Below are 20844 nucleotides of genomic sequence, written 5' to 3'. Positions count from 1 at the left end.
TAGTTCTTTATGAAACCCTACAGTTGGATGGAAAGCCTGAGTCTAAGGAGTAACTAAACTGGTTAGAATCTGGTTTGACTTCCTAAGAGCTACACTGAAAGAGGGTGGGATATTGTGGAAGGAATAGAAGAAAGCTCAGACATTTTATGCTGTGCAGCTCACTGTGTAAAGGAACATGGGCGAACATATTTTTTGTTCTTTGCTATTAATTTCATTTGTGATAAAGCACCTTCTTCAAAAGCATGCAGGTAGCACCCTATTTGGACATCGTTACATGCCAAAGAATAAGCAGTTGCGTGGAAGTCGTGAACTGTCAAGGTGGATTTTTTGGCAGCTAGCTTGTGAGCCTTCATACTTGGTTGTGGTTTTCTCTCCTTTCAGTTTCTCTTCTTTTCCCACTCAGGTTCTTGTTCCACGTGTCCTCTAGGAAAAGAACCAGGACTAGCCATGGAGGCAGCAGTGTCATTTTGAGAAATAGCTCTGGCAATGCTTAGGCTTGCAGCAGTTATGCAGGACAGTGAGCTGGGTTCCATAGGGAAGCAGCCCATCAATGGAAAGGAGTCCTTGCTGAACTTGAGAGAGGCCTGCTTTTCAGACTGATTTTTTGGAAATACATTCCTTAGTTAAACCACTGTGTTCAGAAGCAGTGCAATTACAGAGGCACAGAGATGACTTCTGGCACAAAAGAAGCTGTCATGTAGTCTCAATCTGATAGGCCTTACAAACTTCAGTCCAAAGTGTCTTTTTTTCTTAGTAATTACCATACCTGTCTGTCTCCTCCTTTTTACCGTAAGAAGCTTCTGACCAAAGCAATGTAACTAAATTAGATAGTGATTAAAAGCCCTTACTCACAAAAAGAAATTGGGAACTTCTGCTGGACAGTGTGATTATCTGTAGCTCCTGCACGTTGTCCCTCACCTTTATTTCTTTTGAAAACGTATTTCTGTGACTGTTGTGCTATCCTTCATCTCCTTGATCCCTACCATCCCTGAAAAGACAAGGTATAAGAGGACAAAGGGAGTGCCCAAGGGAAGAACAGGTGGTGTCTTCCATGCTTTGCTCTGCTGAATTTTCATGGATCTCAAAGAGATACCTTTTTCATTCTAATAAAGAAGTTGATCAGGTCCCTGACCCAGATTTCAGGGGCTTATAAAGGCCTTTCACTGGACAATTTTTTGCTCAGTCTTTAGCAAGGAAACATGCAGGGTGTTATAAGCATATCATTTGTACTTTTGCTCTGTTTTTACAGGTATACTTTTGGTTTTGCATGTGTACTTGTGATGCTAGGGGGGGTCTTTTCTGTCTCTATTAGCAGTTGGTTGGAGTAGATGTTCTGCATATGAGAACAATGTTGACAGAAGACTTGGCACTCAAGGTGGTGTGTTGAACTTTTAGGATTCCTGTAGGACTCCTTTCTTGCCTTTTTGGAATGCTCCTGTCACAGATCTGGGGCTTTTCATCTTACCTGTTTTGGATCATAATTATCCAGTTTCTGGACCAAACCCTAAATATACTAGGAATATTTACCCCTAAATCTATTCAGTCAGTAAATCCCATCAGGTGTACATATGGTCTCAAATTCTCACACGGTCAAATTAGGTATGGGTTGTCCAGCAGAGTGGAATAGAGGCTACTGTCTTACTTGCTTTCACTGATTCTTTGTGACAAAAATGATTATGTATCTTTAAGTGTTTTAAACATAGTTGAAGAAAAGTCATTCTTTGTCTCCACAGAGGTAGAAGGCATTCCAGTATTTTGCCTAATGGTGTAAATATTCAGGGTGAAGACAGATCTGAAGGAAGAGGAATCCCATTTTCTGTTAGCATGCGGCATGCTTTTGTTCCCTTCCCAGGTAATAGCCAGATCCTGCTCCTGTGCAAGCTACTTGTTAAGAATATAGATAACAAAAAGTCCTAGATCTTATGAAGAATTAAGAAATGGTGATGGTACATATCTGAGCAGTCTCCTTGGGAAACTAATGCAGTACTTAGTGTGCTCTCAAAATATTCACAAGAAGACTGTAAAGAACAACGTTTTAATTCGGTATTCAAATGTTTTTATTGCAATGTTCACACCTTTATTCCCTCTCTAAGAATACATATTTTTTAAGGAGCTATACTTAAAGAGCTCTTAATGCACAAATTGCACTCTGCTAGGATTCTCTCTATCCCAATGTCTATTTTCACATTGTCTGCCCTGGCTTAGTACAAGTCTGCTGGTCTGATCTCTGTGCTAGATTTCTATGCAGACACCTGGTCAGATACCTCTCTGGGTATATTTGATGTAGGGCCTGGATGGTAAACAGGCAGGCCTGGGCATTGGGGAAACAGGCATGAATTTGTTAGATTTTATTTCTACTGCTGACTAGCACAACTTTCAGCAGGGACAGAAGCAACTTCTGAAGGTATTCACAAGAAATAGAGGCTGAAGTTGCATAGACAGGGCTGTCGGAAACTTTCAGAGCAGCAGGTGCAAGCACAACACCTAAGAAACTTCAGTCCTTTTCACTGTGGTTAGCCTCTGTGAGGTTAGCTCCAGGAGATGAGGGGAAAGTTCTGTGGTTTAGTAATAGATGTTATATCTTCTTTGCTGTTACTACATGGACATAAATGATGGCAACAGTCAAGAAGATGTGATTTGGGCCTTCAGTTTCTGAAGAGGTGGAGAGTCATGTGCTTGGGATGTTGTTGCAGTAATTTATAAAATAATGATTTAGCCTAATTTGTTGACTTCAGGTGGCTTAATCTTGTCTGCTGATTACTCTCAGCTTGAACTGAGGATCCTTGCTCATTTGTCTCGTGACTGTCGACTCATTGAAGCCTTGAACAGGGGTTCTGATGTCTTTAAGAGCATTGCAGCAGAATGGAAGATGATTGATCCTGAAGCTGTTGGAGACAGCACCAGACAACAAGCTAAACAGGTAATTTTTAGGAAAAAAACAGCAAATTTCTTGGCAGGAAGGTTTAGTGTTCAAAACGTCAGGAGTCACAGTAGTATGGTTTTCTGTTTGAGTTTGGCTGTGACTTTTCAGTAATTGGTTTGAAAGTCCTCCCGATCCTAGCAAGTTTTAGCTGGGGCTGTCTGGGTTTTGGGGGATGGGAGCGGAGAAAGGCAGCATGAATGCCTTGGACTTGAAGGTAGTCTCTCTTCTTGAATGATTGCCCTTGTTACCATACACTTGTTTTCTAGTGAATCACGCTATTTTGGCTCAGGTTTCTCTGCATGGCTCACCATATGTTTGTGGTTTTTTGCACTGTCCTCTGGCAGATTTGCTATGGAATCATCTATGGAATAGGAGCGAAATCTTTAGGTGAGCAGATGGGGATTGATGAAAATGATGCTGCCAATTACATTGAATCCTTCAAATCAAGATACACAGGTTAGGATAAGGCTATTTGGGAGCTGGGTGTTTTTTGGTGGTGGTGTTGGTGTATGATTTTTTTATTTTTTATTTTTTTTGGGGGGGTGGTTGGCTTGCTTTTGATTTTTAAATCCCTTCACTTCATGTCTCTTTAAATCCTAAATTTCTCTCAGCACTCTACTACTCCTATCTTTTTCAAAAAAGCTTTTCATGAAAAAGCCTAGTGCATAAGCAGAGCAGTTTGATACTCCGTAATGTTTTACCCTATACTCCTGTTTTATTCATCTTTAGGACACTGTTGTTTGGTTATTACATTTGTCAGCCCTGGGAATTCATTTTAAACTTCAGCTTCATGAAGAAGAAACTCTTTTCTTTATTAAAAACACAATTTCAAAGGATATGTAATATGATTTTAGATCACGCTTCTTACAATACTTAAATATAACTGATCTCTTTTGTCTTCTGATTTCATTGAATTTTAAACTGTTTTGCTTATAACTTACATTTTTATCCATCTGCTCAGAGTAGCTCTCCTGTACTTTGCAAAAAGTTATTGTTGTGTTTCTAAGAAGCGTGTAAGCACGTTAATTTTTAGGAAAGCTATAGAAAGAGTAGAGCTACAATCAGAAAATGAACGGAGGGCAAATGGTATGAGACAGATAGCTGTAATCATAAAACTTTGAAATGAGCTGGAAAATTATGTTCTGAAGATTCAGGATTTTCTTCTTTAGGAGACAAATGCTGAGGAATGGTTTCCTATTAAGAGTGCGTTTATTCTCCAGTATATCCATTCTGGATAGTCCCTCCTCCAAATACCACTAGAAATGACTTGCTGCTTCCTCCCCCCCTCAGTAAACGTGCAGTCACACAATCTCTGCAATGTGCAAAGACCATATCTTGTAATTTTACTTCCTATGAATTTTCACTTCTGCGTATTGCCATTGCTAAATTACCTACCTAGTGGATTGACTAATGCTGTCAGTCTTGATCTTGAATAGCTCCTTTTTTGTTTTATATTTTGTAAGCCTCGGAAAGTAACCATCTGAAGTTAACTTCTTCCACTTCAGTGCAGTTGTTACCTGAACTTACAATGATAGAGACTCTTCCATGTCTCACCTTTCATTGACCTAAGTTTCTTTTTAACACTTTTGATGGATTGGCTCCTTCCCTTGCAGAGCACAGGTGGGTGAGTTTTTCATCTTAGAATTTGAAGTGACACAGTCTGAAGTCAGGCAACCTGAGGCAACAAGAGCTCTGACTTCTGCTTTAAACTTACCCCCTTCCTGCTACTTGTCTTTCCAGTGCTGTTCCAGGTCCTGACCTCTTCATTAGCAATAATCCACGTATGATTCTCTGTGCCTGGCCACTGTGCAGAAATGACTTCCTACCTCCTTTTGCACAGCCAGATATCGTGACACTATGCACTCTCTTCCACCTCAAAAGTCTTAATAAGTTTCCCAGCAGAGCTGAGAATAGGCTGAATAAGTGATAGTGTGCTTTTGACTCCTTCACTGACAGGGTCTAGGAAATGTAAAGAAATACCTTTGTGCTGCTTGGGTTTCCCAGGCTGCTTTCACTGACCTCAGTGAGGAGTCAAAATGGAACATCAGGTGTCTTGGTGAAAACTTTCTCTTTCCTTTCACAGGGATTCAGAAATTCTTGAGGGAGACAGTAAAGAGCTGCAGAAGAGACGGGTTTGTGCAGACCATCCTGGGAAGACGGAGATACCTGCCAGCTATTGGAGATCCAAATCCCTACAGTAAAGCTCACGTATGTTGAGTGCAGTACTTTCCTTTTCTTTTTTGTGTTAGGTTTTTATATGTATCCATAACTGTGTTTTTAGAGGGTCTACGAGCCATTTTGGTCATGACCTTCCACTTCTCACTTAGTTCATTGTTTCCTCAGTTGTTCTCTGAATAACAAAGCTTTTGTCATGATCTGTTTGACGTAAGTCTTCTGTGAAGACTGGGTGTGCTGCTGTCATCACTGTGCTAACCTCACTTCATAATTCCCATTTGGAACTAGAATGAGTAATTTATTGATGTAAGCGGACATGATTTTAAAAAGCCTCCACACAGTGATGTGTTTTGACTCTTCCCACTCAGAGGTCTTTGCATGTTATACTCTTTCAGCACTTGAATAAGAAAGGGGACTTAAAGTCCTATATTTTGGGGTATTTGTTTCTTTTCTTATGTACTCTCAGAGGAAAATTGCTCTACCTTGTTAGATAAATATTTATTTAATATACACCTACGCATTGGCATTATTTTTTCTCAAGGTCATTTTGGACACAACTGTCATACATGCTGTACTTCAGTAAGAGTGAATTGACTCCCTGGAGAGGTGTTGGTGCATTTCTGTGGGGAGAAGGCATTATACTTCTCAGTAGGAAGATGAATCAGGTTGTGTGGAATTAAAGACTAGAGTGGAAGATGGAGAGGGTGGAGGAGTTTGTACTCTGACTAGTTGAAAGGGAAACAAGGAGATGTTTTAAAAAAAAACGTTTTTTATTTTTTGAGATGATTTGACTGTTTAATCTGAAGGATACTTCAATATGAAGCTTTGTAGATGTACCTTCTGTTCAACTTTAATAAGATTTAAAAGAATAAATCAAAGACCAATTAATGAATTATCTTCACTTTCATTTCAGTTTCCTCATAACTTTTTGTAAACATTTCAGTTCTGATCTGAGAGACAGAGAAGACCCTCAGAATACAGTTTTCTTGTCTCAGAAGGGGAATGGTAGAGAGTTTTTGTGTGTGGGGAAAAAAACACCGTTGTGTCAAAGTGGTCTGGTGTGGTTTTGCACAGCTGTAATGAGCTGGGAGTTAGGGTTTGATGCAGTATGACTGATAATTATCCATTCCTGATTGTTTTGAAGATAGGCAGAAGTGTCTCATGGTCCTTGGATTTGCAGTGAGATTTTTCTGGTCCTCATGAAAGTCTGTAACCATGTGTATATGCTTCTCCCTCTTCAGGCTCGTGACTTTTCAGGCTATTGCCCCTGATGCCAATACATCTTAAATTTGTGGATATGCTGCTCTTTTCAGTCATCTGGAGAAATACTGTGCATGAAGCTAGTCTGTAATGTCTTGTGCATATATGATAAACTCTGGAGGTTTTACTGTGCTTGTACTTGGCCAAATATTTATTATTTTTAATGAAGTACATGTGGCATGCTGCATTAGATTTATTTTTTGGGTGGGTTTTGAGAACAAGTGTCTTTGTTTAGGCAGAGCGTCAGGCTGTAAATACAACTGTTCAGGGATCTGCTGCTGACATTGTCAAAACAGCCACTGTGAACATTCAGAGACGCCTGGAAGCTTTCTCTTCTGTGATCAAGTCCCATGGGCACCTGGAGAGCTCATTCCAAAAAGATAAAACAGGTATATGGACCTCTTCCTTCACCCCTGAGTGAAACTTTCAGTGTTATAAATGGAAAAAAAAAATCCCCCAAAAAAGCTTAAGGGCTTTGGGTGGGAGACAGATTTTATTTTCTGACTGTATTAAGTCTCTGCTTAATGGGCAAATGAGTTGTAAGGAGAGAGGGAGAAACCCCAGTTGTCTCAAAGATGATGTTGCAAAGGTTGGTAATGGGAGTTCCTTTGTGATACAGTCTGTGATGCCACTACAGATTTGTTCAAAAGTAGGAAGGAGAAACTGAGCAGATATACTGGCTTCAAAAAGAGTAAGAAGATGGAGTGGAACAACTTCTAGTTCCAAAAACATTTTTTTTTTGTTAGGATTAAGTCTGGCATTTGTTGAGCTGTGATGTACTGAGGCTCCACAATATTGTTATAATAAAGCATTTACCAGCATAAATTTCTTCTGGCTGCAGACAGTAAAGCTGCACTTGGGTACTCATTCCCAGAGGAGTGCTATGAGGACTTTTTTTTTTTTTTTTATAGCATAGCATAGACAGTGATTTGTTCATCAATCATATGTTTTTAGAAAGATAGCATAAGGGACGGAGTTCTATATTTTGTTGATAGTTTTTCGACCTGAAGCACGAAACTGTCTTGATATGAAGACTTTGATTTGTAGGCATGAGAAGGAAAAATAAATAATTGTCAAACCTCTAAAAACATCAGGGAGTTTTATTTTAGAGAGGCAAGATTCAGAGGTCTGCAATGTATGGAAGGCATGTGCCTACCAGCAACATACCTCTCCAGGAGCAGAAACTCCTTATCTTTGACCAGGGAGAGTAGATGCATTTGTGACTCTTTTTCATCCTCTAATATTAGCTGTTTTAAAAATTTGAAAGAATTCCCTTTCAGCAAGCTGTGATGCCTTTCCCATCAGAGATGCATGCTGTGTCATGTGCCTTCTTGAAGCAGCTCTGTTGTGTGTGAGGTTTATGTGAGGAACTGATGGGGTGAAACCCTTCCTGTAGTTGTGAACTGGAGTCCTCCTGTTAGCTAACCTGAGAAATATTTGAGTCTGATGCGTGTGTGGTGGATTTTTGTTTGTTTTCAGCTTTTACTATGGAACTGTTTGTTCTATCTTATTTTTGGCAGGCAAGATCTACCAGGATCCTGTTTTTGTCAGCTGCTTATTGCTTATTCAAAAGCTGCTCTTTTTTTTTTTGCCTTTTTTTTTTTTTTTTAACTCAGGAGTAGTAGCTACAGTTTCAGATAACTGCATTTGGGAGGAGGCTACTGCCTTTTTAGACTAGCCATTAAAATGATTTTGGAAGAAAAGCAGAATCCTAATTCAATGCCAGAGAACATTATAAACCAACTTCTGATTAAACTTGACATGATTTTGTTTAAAATTTACTTTTAAAACAGATGGTTCAGGAGACACGACCGTCTCTTGTTTTTGTTCTGATTCACATCTTTATAAATTAAGGCTGAAATGTTTATATCTAAAATGTTTTTCATTTAACATTTTCCCCTCAGTAGCTGTACAAATATTGATAGGATAGTAATGTTTTCTGTTTTTATCTTTAGGCATGGGCTTTTTCATTTTAAAGTTCCTCATGTTCTTTTTCTTAGCATTAGGAATGTGTGAACGTTTTCTGATTACAAAAACACTCCTCTGCATAGTGATATCTATTGACCTATGCTCTTCATCTGTGCAGGAAGACTATCCAGGAAGAGAAACAGAGGGATGTTACATCCCATCAGCGGAGGCTTCTTTATCCTCCAACTCCATGACGAGCTCCTCTATGAAGTTGCAGAGGATGATGTGATCCAGGTACAGCTGTGCAGTTGTATTTTTTAAAGCTATCTACAGCATTACAACATTTCAAACAAGCCTTCTTACTAGGATGGATTCTCTCTTGATGTGTGCTAAAAGGTCTGTGAAAGAAATGTTAAATTGGATGAAAAACTTTGTCTGTATTCTTGATTACTTTATTTTCAGACTTGAACCATTCCCATGGATGAAGTTCATAGCTTATTTTCCAGTGTGTGCTTTGCTGCCTGTAGCAGCAGTTTATGACTCAGTGAGTGAAATAGCTTAGTATCGTTGATAGCTACAAGGGGAAGTTTTTCTCATGTGGAAATTCCCTGAGTTTGGAGGAATTTTTGTCTCTCTCTTTATTCTCCTGTCTTCTGTTGCCTAACTCAGTATGTGTGTTGTTACAGCTGTAGTTTGTAGTCTGTGTAGGGAAAGGAGGACTCTGTACTTTTGGTACTGTTTCCTCGTTCCCTATGTACCCATCTTTCTGGTAAGATTGTTATGGTTAGCAGCATGCTAGATAAAGGAAATATGCCACATGGACTTAAGATACATTTCATGTGCACATATATATCTGTGCGCTCTTCCACTGTGTAGGCTCTCTGGTGCCTGGGTATACCAGTGTCTCTGATAGTCTAAAAGGCTTGCTACTAAAAGCTGTATGCTGGCATCTAAGTGTTTTCACAAGTACTGAGCACAAATCCAGGAAGGCTCACAGGGTGTGCTCCCATATCTTGGGGATGTCTTTCTCCCACTTTTTTTCTGCCACATTCGTAATGACAGAAGACCATTTCCTGATGGCAAGCAGTAACTTAGCCTGAGAGAGCTTTCAGTAGGAGTGACTGGTCTGAGCAATTTTTTTCAACTTTCTTAAGAACAAAGGGTTTAATATTTTTCTTTTGAATCCCAGCTCTAGATTCTGTTCATTTTGCCAGCTATGATCAGACATCTGCTTCTTCAATCCAGGCAGGCTATTTCAGAGATGAAAAGGCACCTAATTTTCATTTTGTAGAAAACTGAAATCCCTCTGGAGTATAGGCTTTTACATCTTTAGATGGTAAATCTAAGTTATCATGGTGTCCCCAGCAGAACCAGATACAAGTGAGTGGGTTTGAGTATTATTTATTTATACTTATTTATTGTATTATATTTTTTCAGTAACAGCCTTAACTTCAAGGACAATTATTACCAGCTTCTCCAGTTTCCTTTGGATATACTTCTGTCCATATAGATTCTCTGGGCAGTCACTTAAAACAGTATGTACATATTTCCCAGACTGGGACTTGTGTTCCAGATTTAGCTTGCATGTTTTTCAAGGATTTTTTTCTAGCTGAAGCAACACTGTACTTCTTACCCCTTTGTTTAATTGTTTTTAGGGCCAGAAAGGATTTTTTTTGTGATAATACTGCCTGTTCTCCCTTCCAATGCACCATTAGAATTGTGCTATAGTGGAAAGATACAGGTTTGAAAGGATCTCTTAAATCTCTCCCTCTCAAGCCCTCACTGGAAGTAGGGCCTGAATTCATTATCCCTTTTGAACTGCAATACACGTTTTACTAAAAAGCGGGCATTTCTTGGTTTCTGTATTGGTGAGTTTTTTTTGATCTTGCTGGCACAAAAGTTTTATTATACTGTACGTCACGTACAAGTATTGTACTGTAAGTCAAGGGCAAGAAAGAAGACCGTGGTAATTACAGGCCTGTCAGTCTCACTTCAGTGCCTGGTAAAATTATGGAGAAAATTATTCTGGGAATTATTGAAAAACACCTGAAGGACAATGCAGTCATTGGTCATAGCCAAAACGGGTTCAGGAGGGGAAGGTCCTGTTAATGAACTTAATTTCCTTTTATGACAAGATCACCCATCTAGTTGACCAAGGGAAGCCATTTGATGTAATTATTTTGGATGTCAGTAAAGCTTTCAATACTGTCTCTCACAGTATCCTTCCTGACAAAATGTGCAGCGTACAGCTAGATAAAAACATAATACAGTGGGTGAATGATAAGCTGACAGATTGGGCTCTAAGTGTTATAGTAAATGGGGTTACATCAGGCTGGTGGCCAGTCACTAGTGGGGTTCTGCAGGGCCCCATTTGAGGGCCAGTTCTTTTCTGTGTTTTCATAAATGGACGCAGGGCTTGAAAGTATGCTCAGTCTCCTGATGACACTACCAAATTGGGTGGAGCCGTTGACTTTGTCAAAGGCAGAGAGGCCTTGCAGAGAAATCTGAACAAAACAGAGGGTTGGGCAATCACCAGCAATATGAAGTTCAACAAGAGCATGTGCCAGATTCAGCACCTAGGGAGGGGCAATCCTGGCTATACATACAGACCGGGGGATGAGAGGCTGGAGAGCAGCCTCGCAAAAAGGGATCTGGGGGTTTTGATCGAGGCCAAGCTGAACATGAGCCAGCAGGGTGCCTTGGTGGCCAGGAGGGCCAACCGTGTCCTGGGGTGCATCAAGGACAGCATTGCTAGTCAGTCATGGGAAGTGATTGTACCCCTCTATTCTGCACTTGTGTGGCCTCACCTTGATTACTGTGTGCAGTTTTGGGCACAACACTATAAGAAGGACATAAAAATATTAGTGAGTGTCCAAAGGAGGGCTACGTGGTGAAGGGTCTGGAGGACAAGATGTATGAATCGTGTCTGAGGTCCCTTGGTTTGCTCAGCCCAGAGCAGAGCAGGCTGAGGGGAGGCCTCATGGCGGCCTGCAGCTCCCTCACGAGGGGAGCGGAGGGGCAGGCGCTGAGCTCTGCTCTCTGGGGACAGCGACAGGACCCGAGGGAACGGCATGGAGCTGGGACAGGGGAGGGTCAGGCTGGGTGTCAGGGAAAGGTTCTGCGCTGAGAGAGCGGCTGGGCACCGGAATGGGCTCCCTGAGGAAATGGTCGAGTCACCAAGCCTGCTGGAGTTCAAGAAGTGTTTGGACAACACTCTCAGACACATGGTCTGATTTTTTGGTGGTCCTGTGTGTAGTCAGGACTTGGACTCAACGATCCTTGTGTGTCCCTTCCAATTTAGGATATTCTGTGATTCTTTGTATGCCTTGGGTGCAATAAGGATTTGTATTCAGAAAAGTTGGTGTTGTCCCATGGTTGGCGCTGGCTGCAGCTTACTTTCAGCTGCAAAACTGCACAAAAGAAAACTAAAAATATCTTTCCATATATCCAGGAATTTGTGTTCCGGTCAACATAGTATCCTTACAAATTTTTAGTAAGATAAATAATACTAGTGATCATTCATTTGATTTGCAGTCTATCAGTGACCTAGTTTGCCTCTTTTAGAAAACTAAATTGGAGTAACACCTATTTTTTCTTGTGCTAAAGGTGTGGAAAAAAAAGGAGATGTGAGGGCTTTCATGGTCTGTGCAGAATGTCAAAGTGAAAGGGGGGAGCTTTCAGAGCTTATCACAACAGCAAGGTCGTGGTAATATTACCAAAGATGGTAGAAATTGGCTTGTTAAGCTGGCCCTGGCAAGGAGGAGTTTCAAGGAATTTGATGTTCCTTGCTGGTAAGGTGTGCTGGGCATGTGACTGTTCTCAGAGAATCTCCCTCTGTATGGTTCATGTTTCTTTTGAAAATACTGTGCCCAAAACTTAATCAAGGCTGTAGTAGTTTTGGTTAGAGTGGGAAACTGATCTGTGTGTCACACAAGCAACGTTTTCTTTTTCAAACTGCATTTGTTTTCTTACAACAGTATGCCTTACTTAAGCCCTGCTCAGTTTTTAATCTCTGATAACCTCCCCTTTTTTTTTCCTGTTCAGACAGTTATTTTTCATCTTATTTTTGGACAGTAGATTGTTTCTATCCTAGTTTTCTATTCTGCTTCCTCCTACTCTGTACTTGTCTGTACTGAATTACATCCTATTTCAAAGCATTTTTCTAGGTTATCAGGATCATTTTTGAAACGTGATATATAAGGGTGTAGGATTTTGGAAAACAAATCTCCCTCTACTTCATAATGCTGTTGTAAACCTGTGCTATGATCTCCTCTGCACCCCCCTCCATTCCCTGTAAAAATTTACAAAGAAATTTCTCCTTGTGGGTACCAGTGAGGGATGGGATGAGTGTGGATTGAAAGATTCATTCTCATAAGCAAACAGGGCAGGCTGGACTCCATGTGGGTCTTGGGTTAGGAAGAATGTCCTTTTATCCATGGTAGGTATTTACCGTCAGGAAAAAAATCCAGTCTCCTACAATCCTAAAAGTCACAAGCAAAAATATCTTCTGGGCCCTTAACTGTGTGCCTAAATGAATGTTTTCTTAGAAATACCTTTGGAGGGCAGCAAGTTGAAGTTGCCTCAACAAAACTGAGGGCAAACCTGAGCAGTTTCTAACACTGCATGGAGTGCGATCTGCTTTCCCAGCAGTTTGTAGTGTTTGTTTCAGAGTGCCTCTCATGCTGACATGATGAGGAGGAACATAGTTCTTTGCCTCTGGTTTATTTGTTTTGTGTGTTGCTTTCTGAACATTGATGTTTTCAGAACAGACTCCATGAAACCCTCAGAATTATGCAACTGGGTGAAAGAGGAGAGCGCAGGAGTCTCAAGTATTTAATGGAAACTTACTCATGCTTTTTTTTTTAAAGTAATCTTAATGTGGAGCCAGTCCCAACTCTGTAATGCATAAAATGTTATTTGTTTTGAACACTTATGTGTTCATAAACTATAATAAGGATTAAAATGTTCTGTTACATTCCCATCAGTGCAAATAAATGGAAGAGCTCCAGATGTCCACCCTATCTATTGACATGAAAACAGAGCATTGAGGTGGTGTATATTGGGCTTCTACACAACTCTGCAACATCTAATGTGTGTTTTCTTATAGGTAGCTCAGATTGTCAAGCATGAGATGGAAAATGCTGTCAAACTCTCGGTAAAACTGAATGTTAAAGTGAAAATTGGACCTAGCTGGGGAGACCTGCAGGACCTGGAGCTATAGACATGAAACAGCTTTCTTGTATGTGGAAGACACCATGGACTGGTCAAGGCAAGGACCAGCACACTCACAGGCAGTGACAGACCTGCTCACAGTGCAGTTCTCCTGCTTGGGTTTCTATGGACATTGTTGCAAACTGTCTTCTGAAGTGGGTTATGGAAGCTGGTATGAATTCACCAAGCCAACCCTTTCAAAGGTCAAATGGTGCTGTGAGACATGTTTACAGAACTGTGGAAATTATTATTGCTAAAAGCATACTATTTAAATTAATTGTTAAAATATGCTTGTTCTTGTAATTTAAAACAAAGCCCAAAGCCTGATGAATTTATAGCGTATGAAATGAGCTGGATTATTTTATTAAAACAAAGCACAGAGATTATTTGGAAGTTCTTGTGTGTAATTGTGTATAGGACAAAAATGTCACGGTGTTTGTAATTAACGTTGAATTTTATAGGCATCTGCTAGGATCATTCTGTAATTAATTCTGTTGCTGGTATTCAAGTGCAGAAATGGCTTTATAGCTACACTGAGCAGCTGGTGCCTGGTTGGCCTCTGACTTTTAGGAAAGTGTTTTGGTGACTGACTAGTGTAATTCATCCTACTACCTTGCAAACTGGCCTTGGGAGGGATATTGTTTGGAATCTTGTAGTTAACACAAAATCTCCAGCAAAAGCCTTCATTTTAAAGAATGAGACCCAATTTATTGGTTAAAAACTTAACTGCAATTCATACTGTAAGAAAAACATCTCAGTCTGGCTGGCTGAAGTGACAGCCTTGCCTAGTGTTTGAAGTCTGTTGCGTTAATGAGGTTTCACTGAATGGTGGGTGACCTGTGGTTCTTCAGAGACCAGTCTCGTAGGGAAGCCTCAGGTTGGTAGCCTTGCTGTAAGTTGCTCAGATTTTATTCTGTGCTTTGCTACAGTGTCTCTGACTGTGTCCCTGTGGTCAGGCAGAAAGATTTTTCTGGAAGTTTGGGCTTTTTCAGATTGAGCCAGTCCTGAGGCTGACTCAGATCAGCAGGCAGGATCAGGTGCTTTAAAAGAGGGGACAAGGAAGGAGCTCACAAGGAATTAACCTGCCAACGTTTGGTGTTACTCTCCTCCTGGTTTGGCTAAGCCTCATGTTGCGTGATTTTGTTTTCCTTCCAGATTGATGCATTGACTTGGACAATAGCTGTACAAGCTCAGCTATTTTTATTCACTTTCATTCAGTGCCTTATCTTGAATTCTATTACTTTCATCGTATGGCCATTGTATGTTACAAGAAAGGGGAGGACAGGTGCTTCTCGTCATCTCCTTTGTCTCTATTTACTTTATTATGCCTTCTCTTCTGCATTTCCTCCCTGAAGTAAGCAATCTCTTGTTTCCATACTTGCCTACTGTGAGAAATTTTCAAGCCCTTAATTATTCTCCTTTCATTTCTGAACTTCTGCTGCATCCTTTTTAAGAAGTGTACTTTTGAAGTTTCCTTTATAACCTGATCTGAGATGATGCATGCTTGGCTTTGAACAGCCTGATAGCATGCTTGAGCTTGTTAACTTCAAATACAGTGGTTTTGGCATGGCCATTATCCTGACATCAGAAGTATCTGGCTCTGAGGTTTCAAGAACATGGTGAGTTTTAAAAGATGTTAATGGGGCCCCCACACAAAAGGTCACATCCTGGACTTTGATCCACCACCTGCGTGTTGTGCAGCAAAATGGGTATGTGGTATTGAGTCAAAGCACCAGGTGATGATGCCCTGACCGCTCTTCTCAGCACTCAGTTGACCTTCTTTCCTGCTTTTATTTCTGTTTTTCTTCACTTTACATCAAGATTTCTTTGTTACCTTCCTGCCCTCTCTACACAGTGGATTTCTACCACATCTGTCACCTGATAGCTGAGCTCTTTATCCACGGCATTCACTTGATACAGTTGTTTCTTCTCTATTCTAGGCTTATTAAAGCTTTTGTTAACAGACCTGAGCCTCGGCACCCTGGAGTCTGACCATTTGTGTGCTCTGCCTGTAAAGATGTTGAGTTGGATTCATTATCAGTTCACAAGGCCTAATGAGTTCCTGTTCCTGGATGTCATGCGGTGGCACACCTGTGCTGTATTTCAGGCCTCACTCGAGTTACTATAATTTGAGTTGCTTGTTCTTTGGCACATTGAAATATTTTTCTCCTGCATACTCTCTTTAGGATTTCAGAAGGATAGACCTCGTGTGTATTTCTCAGCAAGCTCTCTATACAGGGAGATGCTAATCAATAAAATGATTGACACACAACTAAACTTATTTTGATAAACAAACTCAATGGATTCATTATAATTAAGCTGTAATTTGGATCAAATGAGAACATAAAAGGTGGCCACTGCTCTGTAAGCGAGGCAGCTGCTGTGTTTGAGTCATGATATTAGGACTGGTTCTGAGCTGTTGCCTGATTGCTGCTATTTACATTCCTTAATTCTGATCAGACTTTAACTATTAATGAGACCAAGCAGGGGAAGCAGAACAGGACTTAGGTAAGATAAGCAGAGGCACTGCTGAGAACTGTGCTGAAAATAATACCAGTTATTTTCTGACGCTGGTAAGTGACCCAGAAGGAGATTTTCTGCTTGCATTATTTGCTTATTTACATATTTTTGCCTTCCCATCTATACCCTATGATGTGCCAAGGCCCAGCTGTAAACTTGACTTTTTTCTTGCTCGGGACCAGATAAATGGAGTGCAGGTCACTCCCGTAGCCAGGATCTGATGCCTTTGTGTGTTTGCTCTCTGTTCCTCAGGTTGTTGGTGTCTCTCCAGCCCAGTTTTGCCTTTTGTTGGCTCTGCAGAGTGTGCGCAATAACAAGTGTGGTCTGACAGGCCAGGAAGAAGATGATGGATGTACACTGTGGAAGAGTTAGAAGCTGCATTTAGTGTGGCAGCTTTGTCATGCAGCACGCACAGAGTTGCTGCTGCCTCGTTCTGTCTTGTGCGTGGCACTGCCTGGCTGATGCACCAGCAGGTGGGTGTCTGCCTGCCAAAAGAAATCGGGATAGGATCCAGTCCTAACAGACAGCTGAGGTCACCAGAAGAAGAAGACTGTTGTCTTCACATAACATGGCCCCATGTGACCCAGCTTCTCAAATGGAGAGCCCCTTCCCTTAGGTTGTTGAGCAGCCTTGTTCTACTCAGTTCATATCCACTCTCCTGACAAAACGGCTCAAATTTTGATGCAAACTACTACTGAACCCTTTTCAGTACTGGGCAGAACTTCCCCATTCTCAGTAGCAGGAACACCTGTCATCAGTATCATATAATGGTTTGGGTGGGAAGGGACCTTAAAGATCACCTAGTTCCAACCCCCCGCCATGTATGTGTATGTGTGTGCCAGATACTTCTTACCCACCCACCAGACCAGGTTGCTCCAAGCCCCACCCAACCTGGTCTTGAACACCTTCAGGGATGGGGCATCCACAACTTCTCTGGGCAGCCTGTTCCAGTGCCTCACCACCCTCTGAGTGAAGAAATTCCTCCTAACATCTAATCTAAATCTCCCCTCTTTCAGTTTAAAAGCATTCCCCGTTGTCCTATTGTTATCTGAACCAGCGAAAAGTTGCTCTCCATCTTTTTTGTAAGCCCCCTTTAAGTATTGAAAAGCTGCAATGAGGTCTCCCCAGATCCTTCTCTTCTTCAGGCTGAACTCAGCTGAACCCAGCTCTCTCAGTATTTCTTCATAGGAGAGGTGCTCCAGCCCTCTGATCGTCCTTGTGGTCCTCCTGGACCCACTCCAACAGCTCTGTCTTTCTTGTGCTGGGGCCCCAGACCAGGACGCAGTACTCCAAATGGAGTCTCACAAGGGCAGAACAAAGAGGGACAATCACATCCCTCAACCTGCTGGCCACTCTCCTGTTGATGCAGCCCAGGATGCAGTCGGCCTTCTGGGCTCCAAGCATGCAGTGCTGGCTCATGTCGAGCTTTTCTTCCACCAGAACCCCCAGATCTCTTTCTGCAGGGCTGCTCTCAACGAGTTCTCCCAGCCTATCATCATGTCTGGGATTGCCCTGATGCAAGTGCAGCACCTTGCACTTGCTGAACCTTATTAGGTTCACATGGGCCTACTTCTCAAGCCTGTCCAGGTCCCTTTGGATGGCATCCCTTCCTTCTCTTGTATGGACGGCACCATTCAGCTTGGTGTCATCTGCAAATTTGCTGAGGGTGCGCTCGATCCCACTGTCTATGTCACTGATAAAGATATTAAACAGGACAGACCCCTGAGGGACACCACTGGTCACCAGCCTCCACCTGGACACAGAGCCATTGACCACCATGCTCTAGGCACAGCCTTCAGGCCAATTCGTTATCCACTGAATGGTCCACCCTTCAAATCCATTTCTCTCCAATCTGGAGACCAGGATGTCATCTGGGACCATGTCAAAGGCCTTGCAGAAGTCCAGGTAGATGACATTGGCTGGTCTTCCTTTGTCAACTGATGCAGTCACTCCATCTCAGAAGGCCACCAGACCGACCAGGCACAATTTGCCCTTGGTGAAGCCGTGCTGGCTGTCTCGGATCACCTCCTTGTCCTGCATGTGCCTTGCCATTGCTTCCAGGAGGATCTGTTCCTCGATCTTCCCGGGCACAGAGGTGAGGCTCACTGGTCTGTAGTTCCCCAGGTCCTCCTTTCTATCCTTTTTAAAACCAGGAGTGATGTTTCCCTTTTTCCAGTCACCAGGGACCTCACCTGACTGCCAGGACTTTTCAAATATGATGGAGAGAGGCTTGGCAACTCCATCAGCCAGTTCCCTCAGGACCCTGGGATGCCTCTCATCAGGCCCCGCAGACTTGTACATGTTTAGTTTCATCAGGTGGTCTTGAACTCACTCTTTGTTTACAGTGGGAGGGACTTTGCTCCCCCAGCCCTCATCTACAGGGTCTACAGGGTCAGGGACTCGAGAGACGTGGGCAGCCTGACTGGCAGTGAAGGCTGAGGCAAAGAACTTGTTGAGTACCTCAGCCTTCTCCACATCTGTTGTTACCAGTTCTCCCTTCTTGTTTATCAGAGGGGCACACTCTCCTTGGCCTTTCTCTTCTGGCCAACGTACCTATAGGATTCCCTTCTTGTTATTCTTTGCATCCCATTACCAAGCTCAGTTCCATCCGTGCCTTGGCCTTCCTGATCCCATCCCTGCACATTCAGACAGCATCCCTGTGCTCTTCCCAGGCCACTTGTCCCTGCTTCCACTGCCTGTGCATTTCCTTCTTGCACCTGTTTGACCTTGCTCAGCCGTCCTGGTTTTCTGTCCTCCCTGCTCGCTTTCTTACACAGGGGATGGAGATTTCTTGTGCTACAAGGAAAACATCCATAAAGAGTTGCCAGCTCTGTTCAGCTCCTTTGTCCCGAAGGGCAGTGTTCTAGGGGATCTCATCCACTAGGTCTTCAAATAACTGGAATTTCACTTTTTGGAAGGAGTTGATGGGGCTAATTGATCATTTTGCTCATATGCATACTGAAATCTTTCTTTGCTGTGATCTTTTTGCCAAAGCTTTCTTTATATCAGTACCTATTAAAAGTGCTCTGTACTTTCTTGTGGCTGGGCAGTGGTGGGAGAGAGCGATGGGTGACAAAAGATAACAGTGATCTGATTTGTTTTAGACCTTTTGCTTTTGTCCCATTATATTTGCATTTTATCAAGAAGAGAGTTTGCAGAGATTCTTCTGCCATTTTTTTCCTATAAATCTGTAGCTGAAAAGAAGGAAGGTGAACTGGAAGCTCAGTAGCTTCGGCTGACATTTTTGAGCCTCTCCTGGCAGAGCAACTGAATCACATTGCTGGTAAGTGCCCTTAAAAAATAGCTTGATCCTGCACTTTTGAGATTTCAGCTTTTACAGGACTGCTTTTAACCTGCATTGGAAGTGACATGAAGGGTCCTGCCAATTGGCTAAGTCGTCCAGGTACAAGGTTAATGTTTCTGGGGATGGATATTACAATTATGAGCTCCATGCAGTAAAGTATAAGCGTGTTATCTGGGTTCAGGTTTTGTCCCTGTTCAAGCTGCTGGAGGAAGGGATGTGGCCATCCTAGCCTCAGCAACAGCTGTGGCTGGATTTTGTTTTCCTTAGTAGTGTAAGATCCGTCCAAAAGCTTTACATAAACTACTTACCTTTTGAACTACTATAAAGAATCTAGGAGTACAGGTTGAAAAAAGAGATCTACACCAACTAGTTATCAGTTCTTTATTTTCCTTCCCTCTTTTTTTTTTTTTTTCAATTTTTTATTTTTTAAACTGGGAACTTCAAACAGCTTCAGTTAAAGCAGCCTTAGTTTTCCTTTTGTGGTGCTGTCTTAGGATACCTGTGGAAACAGGAAAGGGTTAGCACAGGAGTGTGTGGTTCACCCCAGATCTGCCTTCATTGTGAAATACAGGTAATGACTTGTTAACAAACCCACGCGTACGCTGTCCACGTTTCCTTGACACTGAATCTGAGTATTGGTTGCTATTTAAAAAAAGTACAATGTTTGATTTGTTGATTTAATCACGAAACAAAACACATGAATGGAAACACTCATTTACATGACTATTGCTTATACACCTAGATGAAGAGTTGACTACAAATGGCCACATGTAGTTCCTTAATGAGAGAGAGTGTGTTCTTACTAAGACCATACCAAGACAAAAAAACATTCAAGACTGAATTATACTGTGCTTGAGTTCACCTTTAGGTTATGAAAAATGATGTACAGGTGCCAGGGTATTTAAGGGGTGGAATTAAATGAAATCTGGCTTTTTGCCTCTGTTACAATACACACATCTTATAAATGGAGGAGTCCTGAGGTTGAACACAGCTTTTACTTAAGCTGCACTATTTTCTTCACTTTTTAAATTGTATACTGAAAAAAATATTGTTGTATGCATATCTTCATTATAATACATTTTGGTGCAAAATGGCTTCCATAAAAGTAATATGTTTTAGAGAATTTCGATATGTGATAATTTTATAAAATATGCGTAATAAATAGAGTATTTCTGCTAAATATTCATGTAGGAAGCTATTCTGGTAATACGGGGAATGTCTAATTGATGTAAATAGTGGACCTGTTGAACTATTTAAAAAAAAAATTAAATCATTTAAAAAACAGGTGATTATACAAAACAAAAATTGATCCTCAAATTCTCCTTTGTCTTTTAATTCAGTATTTGAAGCTTAGGTTAACACTCTATGAATGGATTTGTTTTTTAATAAAATAGCTTGTACTTCATTGAAGACTTGCCTACTCTGAAAACACATAACCTAATTTAATGTATTTTCTCTGCATGCTCTGTCTATCTACAGTTCTATGCATAAGTGTAAACACATCTGGTCAAACCCAGATGTATGCGTGTGCTGTTGCAAGTTC

General features: G+C 41.5%; 1 protein-coding gene across 5 annotated transcripts in view; it reads left to right on the top strand.

The window, feature by feature from the left end:
* Positions 1-19963, top strand: part of POLQ (DNA polymerase theta) — a 60548-nt gene extending 40585 nt beyond the window's left edge. For 2 of the 5 annotated variants that reach the window (XM_048047592.2, XM_066990411.1), the window contains 7 exons: positions 1734-1852; positions 2736-2920; positions 3268-3379; positions 5007-5131; positions 6594-6747; positions 8445-8560; positions 13374-19963. In XM_048047592.2, coding sequence (XP_047903549.2) covers positions 1734-1852; positions 2736-2920; positions 3268-3379; positions 5007-5131; positions 6594-6747; positions 8445-8560; positions 13374-13487 — 925 coding nt within the window. In that variant the 3' untranslated portion in view covers positions 13488-19963. Of the gene's footprint in view, positions 1-1733; positions 1853-2735; positions 2921-3267; positions 3380-5006; positions 5132-6593; positions 6748-8444; positions 8663-13373 lie in introns of those variants that run through there. The other 3 variants (XR_010828606.1, XM_066990410.1, XM_066990412.1) reach the window with 3 other exon arrangements.
* The last annotated feature ends 881 nt before the right edge of the window (positions 19964-20844 follow it).

This window comes from Anser cygnoides, chromosome 1 (genome assembly GCF_040182565.1).
Source record: "Anser cygnoides isolate HZ-2024a breed goose chromosome 1, Taihu_goose_T2T_genome, whole genome shotgun sequence".
Lineage (NCBI taxonomy): Eukaryota > Metazoa > Chordata > Aves > Anseriformes > Anatidae > Anser > Anser cygnoides.
Note: the sequence above shows the minus strand (reverse complement) of the source record. Positions and strands in the feature narration are given on the sequence as shown.